The following is a 17,358-nucleotide window of genomic DNA, read 5'->3' on the forward strand; positions in this document are numbered from 1 at the left end:
CGATCGAAAAGTGGTGAAAAAATGAAAATCTGCACAAAAAAATTGGTGCGGACGTCCGCAGTTGAGAAAATCCGTATATATATATATAATAAAAAAATACAACAACATATCACAGCAAGAAGCTACATCAGCCATATCATATTTAATCAATTAAAAGAAAAAGATCTCAACGTATGAAACAATCCATAAGGCTACACCACATAAGGTTTAACTTTTCTATTTTCGGGCAAATGGGTACTTTCCCGGTGTAAATTCATACTTTATGTTTACACCTAGAACAAGACTTGATAATTGACGATTTGAAATTCAAAACCCCACCCACACAAAGCGGGAAATTTTATTCTAGAAATTGCTGCTTTATAATAATTATAAAAAAAAATGAAATTCTCTTTCAATATATAAAGTCATGTCACTTCTCTAAGGCTCTCTATCAGAGTTTGATATTGGATTTTGAAAAATCAAAAATGGCGGAGACGAAGAAGCCGCAAAGCCTCAACGACAGTCACTACCGCCTCCTCCAAGACCTCAGCTCTCCCAAACCCTCCGGTACTTTCAAAACCAATCGCTTTTGTTTTCTCACTTTATTTGGGGATTTCCATTTTCTAGGGTTTTTTTATTTTCTTTTCTGATGTGATTTCTCTTTCGGTTTTTGGATTTGGATTGAATCGCAGAGCAACCGAAGGTGACTAAAGTGAGGATCGAAGGCGCGCGCCGTCTCTGTAAGGTTCGAGTGGCTTCCGATGACGACGATGAAGCGCCGAGTTTCTCTCCGAATGTTGATTTCGAGTCGCCGCTGCCGCAGCCGAAAAGGAGTGAGGCTGAGAGAGGCGGTGACGGCGGTGGAAATGAGATTAGGGGGATATTGGATGACCTGAGCTCGAGGCTTGAGTTTCTGTCAATCGAGAAGAGAGGTGCCGGAAAATCTAAGAAGGTAGAAGGTTCTGGTTTTCCGGAGGAGGATGGTTATAAGGATGCGGCGCCGTCGTTTTCCATTGCTTCCGACTTGTCTGATTCGTCTGCTGAGACCACTAAGCCTCGTAGGAAGGGAGTTGTGAGTAATGTGGGAGATGAGCATGAAGAGAAAAGTGAATTTCGATGCAAGTCTGAGAGTGATGACAGAAATGGAGAGGGTGATGATGACATCGATTGTGTGGTTGTGAGGGCTAAGAAGACAGAGAAAGAAGCAAGGAGGCGGGGTGGTAGCTATAAAGATTACTATGATTGTGATGAGGATAGTGGGGTTGAGGAGTTCAGGGATGAATGTGTTGCGAAGGATGATGGTTCTATCACTATGAGTGGTCTGACATACACTTATAAGTTACCGGGGAAGATTGCAACAATGTTATTTCCGCACCAGCGTGAGGGCTTGAAGTGGCTTTGGGCTCTGCATTGCCAGGGGAAGGGTGGAATCTTAGGAGATGATATGGGCCTTGGAAAAACAATGCAGGTATACTGCTTTCCTGGTTATTTTAGTATGAGTGAATTTTGTGGTATAGTTTATGAACACCGGTTTTTGTCATATTGTAGATTTGTGGCTATTTAGCTGGTTTGTTTCATTCTGGCTTGACTAAAAGGGTGATGGTGGTGGCTCCTAAAACATTACTTTCTCATTGGATAAAAGAATTAACAGCTGTAGGTCTCTCTGACAAGATAAGAGAGTGAGGCTGCTTGGTCTTTTCCTTCGTATGTTTTTATAATTATCTACATGAACAAAATAGTAATCATATACCTTTTCTTTGATGTAGATACTATGGGACCTGTCCAAAAGCTCGGAAGTATGAGCTTCAATATGTACTTCAGGTAATTCCCAAGAGTAAATCATTAATTCTGATTAAGATGCAGTGAATAAACTGATCTAATTATCAATGTTTACTTTTAATTCATTTATCTGAAATACATTAGTTCTAGGGCATTTAACCATCCGTATGATATATGTGATCTTAGTTTGACTGTCGTAATTGTTTATTCTTGAGTGTTAGAAGTTAGAACTATAGGAACATTCCGATTTCATTTTCTGCTGCCATCCACATGATATAAGCGATCTTAGATTGAGTAAAGTTGTCGTATGACTTTGGCTGCTTCTCTTCTTCAGTAGTAAAACAATTTTAAGTTGCTCATATCATTTCTCGTATTTTACATTACCTTTCTTGTAGGACAAGGGCATTCTTCTGACAACTTACGATATTGTGCGAGTCAACTTTAAATCTCTTAAAGGGAGTGACTATATTCTCGATGATGGAAGTGAGGATCTGATATGGGATTATATGATACTTGATGAGGTAAGAAAGGGTAGGAATTCAGACTTTCAGGAACTGTGACAAAAGGTCTTATGTGTAATACTGTATTCTTTTCACAATCTCTCCCTCTGACAAGTGCGAACAAGCACACACAGACACAATATCGTCACATGTTTATGTGCGCACACGTCTGGAGGTTCCTTTATAAGGTCACTACAGTATTTACATACTTGTAAATGTTATGATAACTTCTATTATTCAGCTAATGATCATCATTCAAACACACACACACCCCTACTCACACCTGTCCATGGATCATTTATACTTGAAAGGAACTTGGTTGCCTGTTCAAGTGAACAACACTACATGGTGCGTCAAACATGCCATTCGATTAGTGTGAGAACTTCATGGTACCATGCCCATTTTGTCAAATCTTCCTCTATTGACTGTCCTTTCTGCAATTCCAGGGTCATCTCATAAAGAATCCCAGTACACAAAGGGCCAAAAGTTTGCTTGATATACCCTGTTCACATCGCATTATAGTAAGTGGCACGCCGTTGCAAAACAATCTCAAGGTACTGTCCGGTTTTTTTGAAGGCGCATTTTTTATTTCTGGTCCATGTTATTCTTCCATCATTTCATATATTCAAAACAAATGTCCTCATAATTTGCATAATTTCTGTGCTTCTGATCTTCATAATAGGAGTTGTGGGCCTTATTTAATTTCTGTTGCCCTGAGCTTCTGGGTGATAAGAAGTGGTAAGAATCTTCTTCTTCTTCTTCTTCTTTTTTTGTTTTTTTTGTTTTTTTCAGTTAAGTTCTACTTCTATATGAAACTCTAGATGATGTTCAGGTTTAAGGAAAAATTTGAGTCGCGCATTTGTCGTGGAAATGAGAAAAATGCTTCAGATAGGGAAAAACGTATTGGTTCCACAGTAGCACAGGTAATGATATCATATATCTTTTAGTAAGATTTGTGTCTCTGATTTGATATAGTTTCTTTCTTGGGGTTGGATAGTTCATGACTTACGCCTCTTGTATCCGGACTACAAGAAACATGGCTGATGTAGACAGTAATGGATATTCCTCGACTATCTAATTCATGTTTACTAGCTCAATAGAAATGAGTGCACAATATCATACTCAAGAAGGTTTGATATCTGGTGAAAGTAATTTCAAGTGTCACTAACTCAAGTTTTAGGTTTAAATTTGTTCAGAGTTATTATCAATCAGTCTTGCTGATGAGAGCATTAGGTCTCTTAAATCATAAAATATTATGCCAACTCTGACTTTAGCTTATTTAGCTTAAAAAGTATGACCCGGTTTTCACTGAGGTAGTAAGAATACATCTCAGAAATAACCAAAGTTCAATTGCAAGGTTGCAACTTCCAAGATGTGAGGTATCTGTAGTTGTGTGTCTGTGATGGTGTGTTTGTTTTTATGTATTGAAATGCAAAGTGTAGTTGTGCTTCAAAATATATGAACTGTTCTCTTTTCATATCTCTTTTTGTTATTATGGCTGCAACCTACGTTCTCTATTGCCTGACAATGTTATTCATAGAACCTTGGTACTTGTAACAGGAGCTTAGAGACCGTATCCAACCTTTTTTCCTGCGTCGCCTGAAGAATGAGGTGTTTAAGGAAGATAATGACCAAACAAATGCCACACTGTCTAAAAAGAATGAGATCATTGTTTGGCTTCGTTTAACCAACATTCAGGTTGACAATTTTTTTTGAATCTTGTATAGCAGTGTCACATACTATTACTATGTTTCTCAAGTATGATCTCTTATTTTATGTAGCGAAAACTTTATGAAGCATATCTAAAGAGTGAGCTGGTTCTTTCTGCTTTTGATGGGTCACCATTGGCTGCACTTACGGTACAGTTTGTTATTTAGTTCCTTGCTCTTTTATTGCTTATGTGGTTCAGATTTAGATCAACATATAAGTTATGAATCTTATTCTCAAATCGGTCGTCCGCGTTTTTTTGCCTATCATACTGAAATGGTAACAAGGTCCTCTGGATCTTAAGTCCTTATACATTGTTAAACTTTCAGAGTGATAAAATAGTGCACTTCAAACTTTTTAGATCCTTGCAGATATATGATGCTCTCATATAAAACTGACTTCAAGTATTTTTAATCATATAAATAAGTTCGTGATGGTCCACCCAACCAGAAAAACAAAGTGTGGGATTTTGTTTAACTTGTTTTCCACTGAAAGTTTCAGAATTCATTTTGGTGTGTCATGGACTAGTTGAACATGTTGGGTTGAAAATGGATAGGGTTTATAATATGATAACATATAAACTTATTGGAGTAAATTTTGATAAGGTATGTTTTTGAATGTTAAACCAAACTATGTTTAGCTAGTCATGGAACTTCTTGATATTTAAAATTAGTTAGTGTACATAAAATTCTTGTTTGTGTTCCATGTTATTTATTTTCAAATCCGTACATCTTGGAAGATGTTTTAGACTCTTGGAAGATTTTTTACTCTGTCTTGGAAGATTTTTTTTAGAATTCTTGGAGAAATAATATATTGCACTTGAATGACTCAATGTAGCTATTATGATATTTACTCAGAGTAATAGAAATACAAAATATTAGTTGTAGCTTTTCTATTTGTATCACAACAGATGATGATCATTGACTGTTTGATCTGAGGCAGATTTTGAAGAAAATATGTGATCATCCACTTCTATTGACGAAGCGAGCTGCTGAAGATGTGCTAGAAGAGTTGGATTCAATGTCTAAGCCAGATGATGTTTCTATGGCAGAAAAACTAGCAATGTATATAGCTGATGTTGCTGAGAAAGAGGAATTTTTTGATGAGAACCATGCAAACCTCTCTTGCAAAATATCTTTCATAATGTCGTTATTGGTATGGATTCTGGGCTCTGATAGATTTGATGTTTTCATGTTTTTATGTAATTCATTGACATTGCATTAAAATGTGTCTTTGTCTTTAACAGGATAACTTGATTCCCGAGGGGCATAATGTTCTCATCTTTTCCCAAACTAGAAAGATGCTGAATATTATTCAGGTTAGTTGCTTAAACTTATGTGTAGAGAATAAAAATGAATTCTGGGAGATTTTATCACTGGTCTTCTTAGGGCACTTATTACATTACTTGCTTGCAAAATCTGGATGAGAATGCATGCCATCTAGGTTCTATACAAAGTTCACCCTTAATGTATTTACCCTATTACATGAGTTTTGATAAATGTTCCATTATCACATACTTCTGGATATACTGTACTAAAGAGATTGAATCAGTGTAAAGGAGATCATAGAAATTGTTTAAGCGAAAATATTGAAGTTTGAAATCAGGAGGTTTTTGTGATCATAGAAGGAATTTAATAGAACAAAGCCAGAGGAGTCTTCTTAAGTAGTAAGTTAGTGACAAGCTTGGATGATTCCTCAAGTTAAGTAGTGAAACAGAAATTGCAAGCCTGAGGTTTTTGGAGTTGGCCTTCAGAGAAGAGACTGTCTGATCATTTTCTATCAGACAAGCATATCTTTTTTCATAACCAGCAAATTAAGTTGAGACAAGAGTCAAAAAAACATTTTACTAATTCTAACAGCTGTTAAGATCAAAATATGTTTGTACCCAGTTGTTTTCAAAGCTTTTTAAATGATATGCACAAAAGTAGTTGCTTTGAATAAAAGATATGTGGGCACATGGTTTCAGAAAACCGTACGATTTTCCTGATCTAAATTCTAAATAAAGTAGGTTTTACATGAAGAAGATTTGGCTTAGCATGTTCTCGGGTAGGAGAAGAGCCCAAACGGGAATTATTCATGGAATTTTTTTCTCTACAGGAAACACTAATATCCAGTGGGTACAAGTTCCAACGCATTGATGGTACCACAAAAGCTACTGAAAGGATTAGGATTGTTAATGTAAGTGCTAAAAAATAATGAAGTTGGTAGAAATCATTTGTTTAGAATGTAATTTATATTTATATTTCTTTTTCCTTTCAGGATTTCCAAGAAGGTAATGGGGCTCCCATATTTCTCTTGACTTCTCAAGTTGGTGGTTTGGGTCTTACACTTACAAGAGCTGATCGTGTGATAGTGGTTGATCCTGCTTGGAACCCGAGGTGATATATTAAGACTTATTATCTATTTTCAAATTCTCTGGTTCCATTTGTTGTTTGTTTAAACTCACTGTGATCGGGGTGCAATAGATACGTCCTGTATCTGACCTTGTGGGCAGTGGTAATGTTTCGTTAATGACAGTACTCTTTTCTTAGACCGTGAACAAATAATATCTGGAACATACAAAAGGAGTCTACTTAATTGAATTGAAGATCAAATTCTTGATACAAGATCATTAAGTACTTTCGGATATACATCTAATGTGTGTTGTTGGGAATCTGTTATAATGTGTCCCATTTACTGTATAATTTGTGTATCTGGGCCTAAGATAATTGAGGTTTATTTTACTGTACGAATTAAAAGCATGGGAGAGAAATTGACAAATTAGATTAGGATTAAGTGATTTGTCGAGTCAGGATGATAATTGAGAAATGAAACTGTTTTCACTGTGTTTCCTTTTCTTTTATCTGAAAAGCTCTGCTCATGTTACAACGGATAAAACAGAATAATATACTGTCAGAAAATATTTCAAGGTTGCCTTGCTGAGTGTAAAATTTTCCGGTTTTTTTTCCTGAAGCTTAAAGGCTTGGTTTACTTGGAACCATGCTTGTTGTCATATGCCTCCATTCTATTATTTAAATCTGCATTCTGCATACGTTTGGCTGTTATGTATATGCACTTTCTTTTGAATTTTCAATCCACATTTACTATTCCTTTATTGACTTATAACATATAATGGTCTATTTTTTGGTTAATGTTATTTTTCTTATATTTGCAGTACTGATAGCCAAAGTGTGGATCGTGCATATCGAATTGGCCAGAACAAGGATGTGATTGTATATAGATTAATGACTTGTGCGACTGTTGAAGAAAAGATCTACAGAAAACAGGTAATGGATTGCTTTTTTCCATGTATTTATACTGAGCGGGTATATATATAGTTTCCATTTATTAGATTATTAACTTTGAGGCCTGGGGTCTATATATATTGCTGCAACTGCAATTGTGAAATTTACAATTTACATCTGATATCTTAAATACATTTGTTTGTGTTTGACACAACAAACATTCTTGCCCTTCTGCTTTGCTGTGCTATCTGTGCTGGTTGTTGGCCTGTCTGAGTTTATACTATAGCATGTGTGGTTCCATTCTACTTCACATTCGAAGATTATGTATAAGAATATTGTATTTACTTGTCAAATTATATTGTTAGATTTACAAAGGAGGATTGTTTAAAACTGCAACTGAGCAGAAGGAGCAGATTCGGTACTTTAGTCAACAGGTAAATGCTTGCAAAGTTGTAATTAGTTCTTCAGCTACTGTAGATCCTAACCACTAGACAAATTCCGGGTTGTATAATGCTATTGTTTAACTTTTCAGGATCTTCGTGAACTTTTCAGTCTCCCACAACAAGGTTTTGATGTTTCCCTTACTCAGAAGCAGCTAAATGAGGAGCATGATCAACAGTACACAATGTACGGAATCAGTAGCTGCCAACATTTATGAGCTGTAACCATGGCACCTATATTATAAAGAAAAAAATTTAAATAAAAAATCCTCATATATCTGTCCTAATGTGCACTTTTTAGATTATCTTGTGTTTTGTTACTAAATAGCAACCTTATTAGGTAACCAATATTAATATTAATTTTTCTATTATCTTAAACCTTAGCTGATAGATTCTCACATACAAAATAGCAAAGATCTTAGAGACAGTCACAGAATTTGCGATTATTCTGGTAGAGTTAGATTTTGGTACGCAAGTATGGTTTTAATATTACGGGCTCTAAATCAATTTTTCGTAGTTTGGACTCTATTCATTAAGTTATTTTGTGATTCTGTTATTTACTGCAGGGAAGAATCTTTACAATCCCATATAGAATTCTTGGAAACTCAAGGGATAGCTGGTGTCAGTCACCACAGTCTACTCTTTTCCAAGACAGCACCACCTCTGCCAGAGGTAGATGCGGAACAGGAGGAAGTTGAAAGGTGAGGATTGGACTTCTTTTTATTTATTCTTTTTATTTAGATGCAAGATCGTGGTCTTCTTTTTGTTTAGAGGATTGGCCTTTTCTGCTTTTGCTGTCTTGCATGTAGTCACTAATGATTTCATTATAAACTCTAATTCCTGCAATGAAATGATTTCAATCTGTAATACTGGTGCTTTGTCCTTTATCTGGGTGCCTTTATTTTCTGGGTGCAGAATTAGACAAACTTTACTCGTGGGAAGCTCAACTTCAAGTTCCGCACTTGAACGTAATGTAAATGGGTAAGAGTTCTATGAATGGTACTTCTCAAATTTGTCTACATCAATAATGGTATAAATCATTGCATGGTGAACATTTGGTTTGCATTACTGGCAGGGCTGAGTACGCTTTCAAGCCTAAGGATGTAATATTAAGCAAGAAGCTGTCTTCTTCACCAGTTAATGCAGGAAAAATGACAAAATCAGAGATTAAAGAGAACATCAATAGGCTGTCACAAACTCTTGCGAATAAGGTATTCTGAACACAGCATCTCTGATCTTCGTTTAAGAACCGGTGATCGTATTAATTTGCTTCATAACTGATTAAAATGCCTGTGTAGTCAGGTAAGGGAACAACTAACTAGAGTAGATATATTTCTTTCTGTAGTCCTTGATTGATGAGCCACGATTGTTAATAAATTTTGAATTACTTTGCAGTCTTTGGTTGCAAGATTACCTGATAAGGGACAGAAAATAGAGAGGCAAATATCTGAATTGAATGCTGAGCTTCGTCGATTTGAGAGGGATGTTATTGACTTGGATGATGTAACTGCGGATCTTAAAGGAGTGGTGATCTAAGACCACGGTAACATTGCTGGAGAAGGAAACAAGCATGGGAAAAAGCTAGGCATGCTGTTTTCATTATAATTTTGGTCGAAACTATCAAACAAAAATATAGTGCTGTATATTGTTTCAGCCTGCTAGCATAGTCTCACTACGGAGCAGTGAGCATTTTGTTCTGTCCATGTATGTTGAACTTGGAAGCATTTATCAAGATTAGTTTTGTTCTCTGTCCACACTTTCAATTGTTAATTTTGCACATGTTTGCATGCCGTAGTCAGCAATTGTAGATAGTTTCCACCTAGTTTCTATACAGTTTGATTCATCATTCATGCCATGAAAAATGGATAAAAATTGCTGGCTGCTACCAAGTATTGGCAATATGTATGGTAAGGTATAAAAAATCATGTCGAAGTAAGGAACAAATTCATATATGTTTGAAATATGTTCCATTTGAGAAAGCTGAAATGGCACCGTCTTTTTGGAAGGTTTCATATATCTTACCCTTTCTCAAAGCATTTCTTTGGGCAATGATCTCTAAGAACATGCCAACATGGAGTGCGAATCAAACCAACGTTTGAATTACTCAAACGTACATATGTTTTAGAGAAGTGAATTCATACCCATATTGTTGATGTTTTAGCATCTTTACCACATAACTGGTTCAGGATACATAGTTGAGAATAACTGGATTTTTTTTCCTGAAAATGATACAAATAATGTCTGGTAGCTTATAAAGTCGATTATTTCATCTTCACCGGTAGCATGTAATGAAGATTTCTGAAACAATGGAGCATGTATATGCATGGACACTGGGCGTTTATTGTTCTAGTTTCAATTGGATTAAGTTCGTCGGGATTAAACGAGTTCATTGCTGGTTAGCTTTTGATGCTTGGATTGGCAAACCTAGCTTTCTTAGGTGTGGACCATGTAAGAAAGGCGCTAGGAAAGAAGGGAGAATTCTATTACAATGGAGAGGTAGTCACTCCATGCATAAGTAGATTAGCTTGACCATCTCTATATAGAACTAGTGAACTTGATATATTGGTACCTCCATGCTAGCTTTCACTCGCCGGAATATGAAAAGTAGTTTCCCCTACCGACGATAGGTAGGTAGCAAAAGAAAGAAAGAAAATGGAAAGTAGTCCATTCCATGTATCAGGGACTCCAACCAAAAGAAACTTTCATCCCACTAACTAACCAAGTAAAAGTTTCAACCTTGGAATCATATAAAGATTTTGATTACTCAAATACATCTACTTGCAAAGCAACCAAATCTAAAAGCCCTTCAAAATAATGAAGAGAAGAGTGCAAATGAAGCTATGTGCAGCAGTATGAACCTGAATGAGCTTTCTCTCGGTTGTTGCTTTTTGTTCTATATTTTCAACTTAGTACGTAAAGCATGAGAATATTGTTTCTTAAGAAAACAGCAACGGAATGTTTTTAGCCTGATGATAACACTTTTAAAGAAAGGGAATCTGCAAAAGAGAAACTAAGATGAAAGAAAGTCTAAAAGTGACGAACACAAAGAAAGGAATCCAACATTCCTCATTTGCAATCTAGGTACCTAATGAGCAGTAACCTTAAAAAACCTAATTTGACAAAAAGAAACCACCTCAGGGGAATTCTTAAACGATCCTACCATCTACACCTGTAGTGGGTCGTTTAAATCTCATTCCTGATTTCAAATACTTCTTCATATACAACATACAGAGAGCATCAATTACGATGCTCACCTAAATAGAACCACAGTTCTCAGTGCCTCTCCTACATTTTCACTAATCTATTTTCCTCAAAGAATAAGAGTTAAGACCTATGGATGCAATGGAAAACCAACCTCAAACGTTTTCCAGTTTGCAATACAACTCTCCTAGTCAAGGAGGAGGTCAAAGCTTATGAAAATAACCTCTCTTCCAGGACCTGGTCCAAGAGAATTAAAATTGAACAAAAACAAAGGAATTTACCAAGGAGCCTTCTGATTGAGCACAATGTGTACTAATTTCAGGATCTTGTCATACCGAAAGTATCAGCTAGTCAGAGCTTGTTGAGCCACTCCATCTACCTTGCAAGTAATCTTCAACTGAGATGCTTTGTTCACCACTACTCGTAGAAAAGGAATCATCTTCCAAGTCTAGCAATGCCAAACTAAGATGGGTTTTGATATTTTTAGGAACTTCACCATGTGCATCAAGTTCATCTGATGCCCTTGAAAGTTTCGGCTAGTCAAAGCTTGTTGAGCGACTCCATCTACCTTGCAAGTATTCTTCAACTGAGATGCTTTGTTCGCCACTACTAGTAGAAAGGGAATCATCTTCCAAATCTAGCAATGCCATGTTAAGATGGGATTTGATATTTGTAGGAACAACTTCACCATCCAGTGCGTCAAGTTCATCTGATGCACTGACTTGTTGCCTTGCCCACCTAGTTATTTCCTCATCACCTTGAAGAAGCTTCAGAACCTGTGATGAAAAAGAATCACCAACAAGTAAATAAATATGGAATAAATATCTAAAACCAACAAACTGAGTGAGATGCAATTTCAATAAACAAGAAAAAAACAGTGAACTTACAGTGCTGATCTCGGGCCGAAGTCCAGGAGCATGTCTAATGCAAAGGTTAGCAGCCACAACCATTCTCTCAATTTGGTCATGATCATAGTCACTCCCCATGCTTGGGTCTAGCAGTTGGGCAACCTCCCCACCTTTCAGTATTGGCTTTGCCTGGAATCCACCACCATTTATGGACATAAATCAGTTAAGTTTAGACTTTTACAAAATCACACAATAGCTGTGTTGGACCCCAAAAACAGAAAATGTGCTTAGGAATTCACAAGAGAATATTCAGGGAGATTACACACAAGTAAACATTACAAGTTTGTACACAGACAACTTACCCACATCACCAGACTTTCCTGGTCTTTCGGACATTTGCTGTAGATTGGTTGTCTACCAGAAAGAAGCTCAAGGAGTACAACACCAAAGGCATAGACGTCAATTTTATCACTAACTTTGCCATGCATGAAGTACTCTGGAGCCAAGTAACTGCCATATATAGTGTCAGATACTATTTAAAATTGAGGGGAACATGGATACTGAAGAAGACATTACGTACCCAAATGTTCCGGCAACATCCGTGCAATCAATATGTGATGACGTCGATGCCAAACTTGCAAGTCCAAAATCTGAGAGCTGAAAAGACATAACAAATGTGATAAGCATAGACGCTTCAAGTAAATAACCAGAAATACTATAGTTACAGCACAACACCTGTGGCTCAAAATCATCTGAAAGAAGGATGTTGGAAGACTTTACATCCCTATGGATCACAGGTTCTTCACAGCCATTGTGTAGATAGTTGAGTGCCTCCGCTACACCTAAGGCCACATTATATCTATCATGCCAACTGAATGAATTCCCATCTTTCTTATTACCTGTATCAGAAATTACCCTTTTTGAGTTGAAAAAAATATAATAAATAAGAAAATCTGAGTTCCTGGTCCAAAAGAGATGGACTTCAAAGAGACTATTACTCACCATGCAGGTTGTCTTCTAAGCTTCCTCTTGAGATAAAATCATACACCAAAACTAAATTGTTGTCGAAACATAATCCATATAGAGAGATTATGTTCTTGTGATTTAAAGTTGTGATGATCTCAATTTCATGCACAAACTCTTTCAATATATCTGCTGATGGCTTCAGGATTTTCACTGCCAGCTCCTTCCCATCTGAAAGATGGCCTCTATAAACATGACTACTGCCTCCTTTTCCAACCATGTTCTCTGCAAATTGGAATTTCGAAAGTTGTTTGAATAACATGCAAACAGAGTCAAGTCAAAACCAGGATCACAAGTCTAGGAAAAGAGACGGACCAGGTAAGAAGTTTGATGTTGCCAACAAAAGTTCCTCATAGCTAAACAGTCTACAGCTGGATGAGTATTTCTTACATAACTCTAAAAATTCTTCAGGAAGGCTCTCCATCCCATGGTTGGGGGTCAGAGGAGGGAAGCTTTCATTAGAACCAAGTGACACAGTTGCTTCACTTATTCCATCAGGCATGGAAGAATGATCTCCATCCTGGCTAGAATTACTGTGTTTCTGATCAGGATGAACAACAGCCGAAGTATGGGAACTCAACGGTTTTGAAAAACGTCCTAAAACAGATGTCTTTTCAGGAGATTTCTCCTTGTGTTGTTGTCTTCTCAAAAATGTCCATCGAAGAATGGACCAACCGGGTTTGAAACAGTGCGGCCTTTGATTCTTGACAGAGTTGAGGCTCTGGAATGGTACCAAAGCCAAAGACTCGTCCTTTGTTTCATCGCCAGGCAATTGAGTCCCAGAATTATCCAATAAAACTGAACCACCTTCACAATTCTGACATTTTGTCTGAAGGCTTTTCTTCTCACATTGATTTACTTTAACATCCTCAAGAACCTCCACATTCTTCATAGATGACTTACGATTATTACCTGTTCAATAGCAAAGTACACAAGCTAAGTACCTACTCATACCAAAATCAAATAGTCAAACACTGAACTAAAATAAGCAAGACTCAGAAAATAAAAATACACAAAGACCTTGTAATTGATGTGTATTGCTATCAACTTCATCCCTCTTGAACACAACCTTGCCATTATCGATAGCGAAAACCGAGAAACTTTTGGGTAATTTCCAGGCACAATACTTGGCAACAGCAACCGATGATCGAATTCTGTGGTGGGTTTTGGAAGGTCCAACAATCACAACATCAGCATGAAATGCCTGTGCTTCCCTCGCTAGAATTTTTCTGATGGGATTGCCTCTACACACCTTTAGCTTCAGATCAACCTGCCCACAATCCACACACACACACACACACACTCAATCCTCAACACCCAAAATCGAAACTTAACCAATCCCTGATCACAACTCACAAACTCATCTCACAATCCAAATTCACCAACCCACAAAACACACAAAACAATCAAAACCAAAGTCACTGACCTGCTTCAAGCTACAAAAACCTTCATAAGCAGAGAGCACAGAATCAAAAGTCTTGACCAACGAAAGCAAACATGAAGTCTCCTCTGCAAAAAATCCAGAACCCAAAATAAAAAACCCAAAAAGCTCAAAACTTTGGCGTCAAATCACAAAAAGCCAATGAGAACAAACCAGAAACGGAGTCGAGGACATGAACGGCAATGACATGGTCACCAGGGTCGGCGACCTTGACGAGGGCCCACGTCAGGAGCTCCTTGCTGTGGGAGTCCAGCTTGACGCCGACGACCACCGTCTTGGGTTGCGCTCCGGTCATCTGGGTCTTCAATCCGGCGTCGTTTTTGGGTAGAAAGTCGGAGACTTTGAGGCAAAGGCGGTTACTTTGGGGGTTTGGGATGCATAGAAATGAGGAAAATGGAAATGGGTTTTGGGAGAAATGGGGAGAGAATCTGGGTGTGGATTTTGGGCGGTTGAGAATGGTGGGGTGAAGGGTAACTGATATAATTGGGTGAAGGGTTTTATGCTATTTGGTTTCTACTTGGTGTCTGTGAGTGTGTGTGAAGAGTTAAAAGAGTGGGAGTGAGGATCTTTCTTTTGGTATTTGAGGCCATTTTGGCTGCCTCTTTTGTCAAAATGTAAGACTGCTGCCTTGACTTTGAGGGGGTCATGTCATCCAATTATTGCATCATTAATAAGCGTACGGTTACATTGAGGCATAGGTTTCCTTTTTGGTGAGCCGAAACTAGGAAGAAACGAATTACAGATGGAAGTTTTTCCTTTGTTTTGGGTTTGTTGAGAATTTAAAGATGGAAGCTTTTGAATTTTGATGGTCCGTTAAGTTGGAACGGTATGCATTAAATCTCTTATGTAGTTTTTTTTTTTTTTTTTTTTCTCGATCTGATTTGTACGTGAGCGTTTGTCATGTGAATGTAGAAGAATCATGGATAATCCAACTAGTGATCTCTCTCTGCAAGGTCATCCATGTGCAGGAGACTTTATAACTCCTCAAACTCAGCTAGTTTTTTTAGGGTAAGAGATGTTTCTTTTTCAATTTTGCTGAAAATTAAGTCATGTTGTGAGGTGGTAAATTAAAGAAACGCGTACGGAAAACACAAATGATAGTTTATTTAGACCTCGATAATCGACATATAAGCTAATAAGTATCTATAAAACTATAAGATTTTATTAAATGATACTGAACAAAGATGTAAAAAACAAAAATATAACTACATTTTTTACGAGAATACTTGTTAGAGAATATATATATATATATATATATATATATATTGTTCTCCTATTTTTCTTTCTGTACGCTCTATAGCGCTCATTGAATATTGATCTAATATGCCATCAAAAGTCCACGTTGGAAATGCCAGAAAGAAAATGTCAAACCCCCCACATGTAGCACTCTAGGATCTCAAAATTGGGTTACATTCTATGGTGTTATGATGTATTGAAAGTTAGGGATGAGAACCATTAAATGGCAAATTATTTACAATATGTTGCGCTATTTCAATGGCGAAAATTCTTCTAAGCACCAAGGTAAAAATGAACTGAACAACTAATATGTAATATTTTCATTCGGTCATTCACGTCGTATTATCATGCATGTATTCTAATACCGTTAACAAAACTAAAACCCAAAAAAATAATCCTAAGTGTTTCCAACACAGGAGATGAGGACCTGAGGTCGAATAAGAGGTACTTTTATTATGGGCGTTTAATTTGATTTGATCAAAAATGAAAATGAAAAGAATGAATTTAGGGTCTCTAATCTTCACTTGATATTCGCATACGGCGATTTGAGGACTTGCACATTAATGGTGCAAGTGCAACATTAATGTGCAAGTGCAACTTGATGAGTAAAATACGCTCCGGCCGTTTCAATGGCTCCAAATTCTGAAAGCACTATACGACACTCAAAAGAGGGGAGGTGACATCGTGAAAGAACAAACTATGGACCATGTAATACAATGTTGCGCTTCCCAAGACCGTGAATTCCCAACGTATCATTTGCCCAAAAAAAAAAGACACGTTACTCGATAACAAAATTGAACAATGAATTACAATCTGAACTCACAAAAAAAATTATCTTATCTCTAACAGATAATTATATTTGTGAAGCCATATTGAACCACCTTTTGTGGAGAAGTCGATTCATAGTATTGTGATGGATTTAGTCTGACAAACGTGATTCGATCCTCACTCCGTTGTTGATGTATAGAGATATTTCTCATATTTTTCTAGCTAATAGTGTTTTCAACTTCCTACTAAAAAATAACTTGATAGAACTGTAAATATGTCAATTTATGTAGAAAAATCAAAAATGTGGTGGAGAAGAGATGCGTAGAGCAATTAGGTGTATAACTCTAGGAAGCTACCCTAAATAGTGCTTGATGAACAGCCATAGGTAAACTGCTATCTTTTGTTTTGTTAAGAGTCGATTACTATTCTTAAACTTAGAGCATTATTGGCCTTTGATGGAGAGTTGGAGGCAACCCTTTTACATTGGGTGAGAAGATTGAAGATGTTCTTAGTTTTCGATTCAAAGAGTAAACAAATTCATGATTGATTTGGAGGAATAGTTTAATAATTGTCATGTTACGATATATTCAAAACAAGCTTCTTGCACGACTCCATCACCCATTTGTATCAACAAGACATTAAACAAGAGGGATTAACTTCATTTTCAATTTTGACCTAACGAGGATGGAGTCGGACGTGAAACTGGAAACTAAAACTAAATAGAATGACACAAATGACAAAGCAATAAAACAAGGAACAAGTAGAACCTGCATGAAGATGAAGTCATGCATGAATGAAGCTTTGCCTCTTAATTTGGACACCATTATCGTTAAATATTGCATATGTTACTTTGAAGGTCAATTTTTTTTTTTTCATGATTGAGATTGGATGAGATCATCTACAATTGGGAAAGGCCAAATGCCCAAACCACATTTCATTTGTGGCTGAGATGACTATCACTTAAGGGCACGCTTTCAATGTGTTATTGTTTATTGGTTTTGAAATCATTTAAGATGGGAGGGAGAATGGTTGCGTGTGATTTTCGAGTTCATGGGAAAGAAATTCAACCATTTTTGGTTTTTTTGGTTTGTTTCTCTAATTAAGACTTTGTTTCTGGGTTCAAATTATTAAAATTTAACGTTTGCAGGCAAGGAGTTATATCTCACAAATGAGATAGGTGAAGTGGATGTGAGAAGGATGGGAAAGGAAAAT

General features: G+C 36.8%; 2 protein-coding genes across 2 annotated transcripts; one reads left to right on the forward strand and one right to left on the reverse strand.

The window, feature by feature from the left end:
- Window positions 1-464: 464 nt before the first annotated feature.
- On the forward strand, window positions 465-9,382 carry LOC101292554 (DNA excision repair protein ERCC-6-like). The gene is made up of 21 exons (XM_004289238.1): window positions 465-546; window positions 672-1,447; window positions 1,528-1,658; window positions 1,746-1,800; window positions 2,154-2,279; window positions 2,705-2,812; window positions 2,941-2,996; window positions 3,091-3,181; window positions 3,819-3,956; window positions 4,040-4,117; window positions 4,908-5,120; window positions 5,212-5,283; window positions 6,063-6,143; window positions 6,225-6,343; window positions 7,120-7,231; window positions 7,555-7,623; window positions 7,722-7,816; window positions 8,196-8,330; window positions 8,551-8,610; window positions 8,705-8,840; window positions 9,025-9,382. Exons 1-21 carry the CDS (start codon window positions 465-467, stop codon window positions 9,163-9,165), a joined length of 2,874 nt encoding a protein of 957 aa, XP_004289286.1. The 3' UTR covers window positions 9,166-9,382.
- Window positions 9,383-11,268: 1,886 nt separating this feature from the next.
- Window positions 11,269-14,437, reverse strand: LOC101292847 (putative proline-rich receptor-like protein kinase PERK11-like). Its single transcript, XM_004289239.1, has 10 exons — window positions 14,296-14,437; window positions 14,128-14,210; window positions 13,722-13,971; window positions 13,017-13,613; window positions 12,681-12,926; window positions 12,414-12,577; window positions 12,259-12,335; window positions 12,041-12,188; window positions 11,718-11,867; window positions 11,269-11,606 (listed from the first exon to the last, which is right to left on the reverse strand). Exons 1-10 carry the CDS (start codon window positions 14,435-14,437, stop codon window positions 11,367-11,369), a joined length of 2,097 nt encoding a protein of 698 aa, XP_004289287.1. The 3' UTR covers window positions 11,269-11,366.
- Window positions 14,438-17,358: the final 2,921 nt, after the last annotated feature.

Source organism: Fragaria vesca, linkage group LG1 (genome assembly GCF_000184155.1).
Source record: "Fragaria vesca subsp. vesca linkage group LG1, FraVesHawaii_1.0, whole genome shotgun sequence".
NCBI lineage: Eukaryota > Viridiplantae > Streptophyta > Magnoliopsida > Rosales > Rosaceae > Fragaria > Fragaria vesca.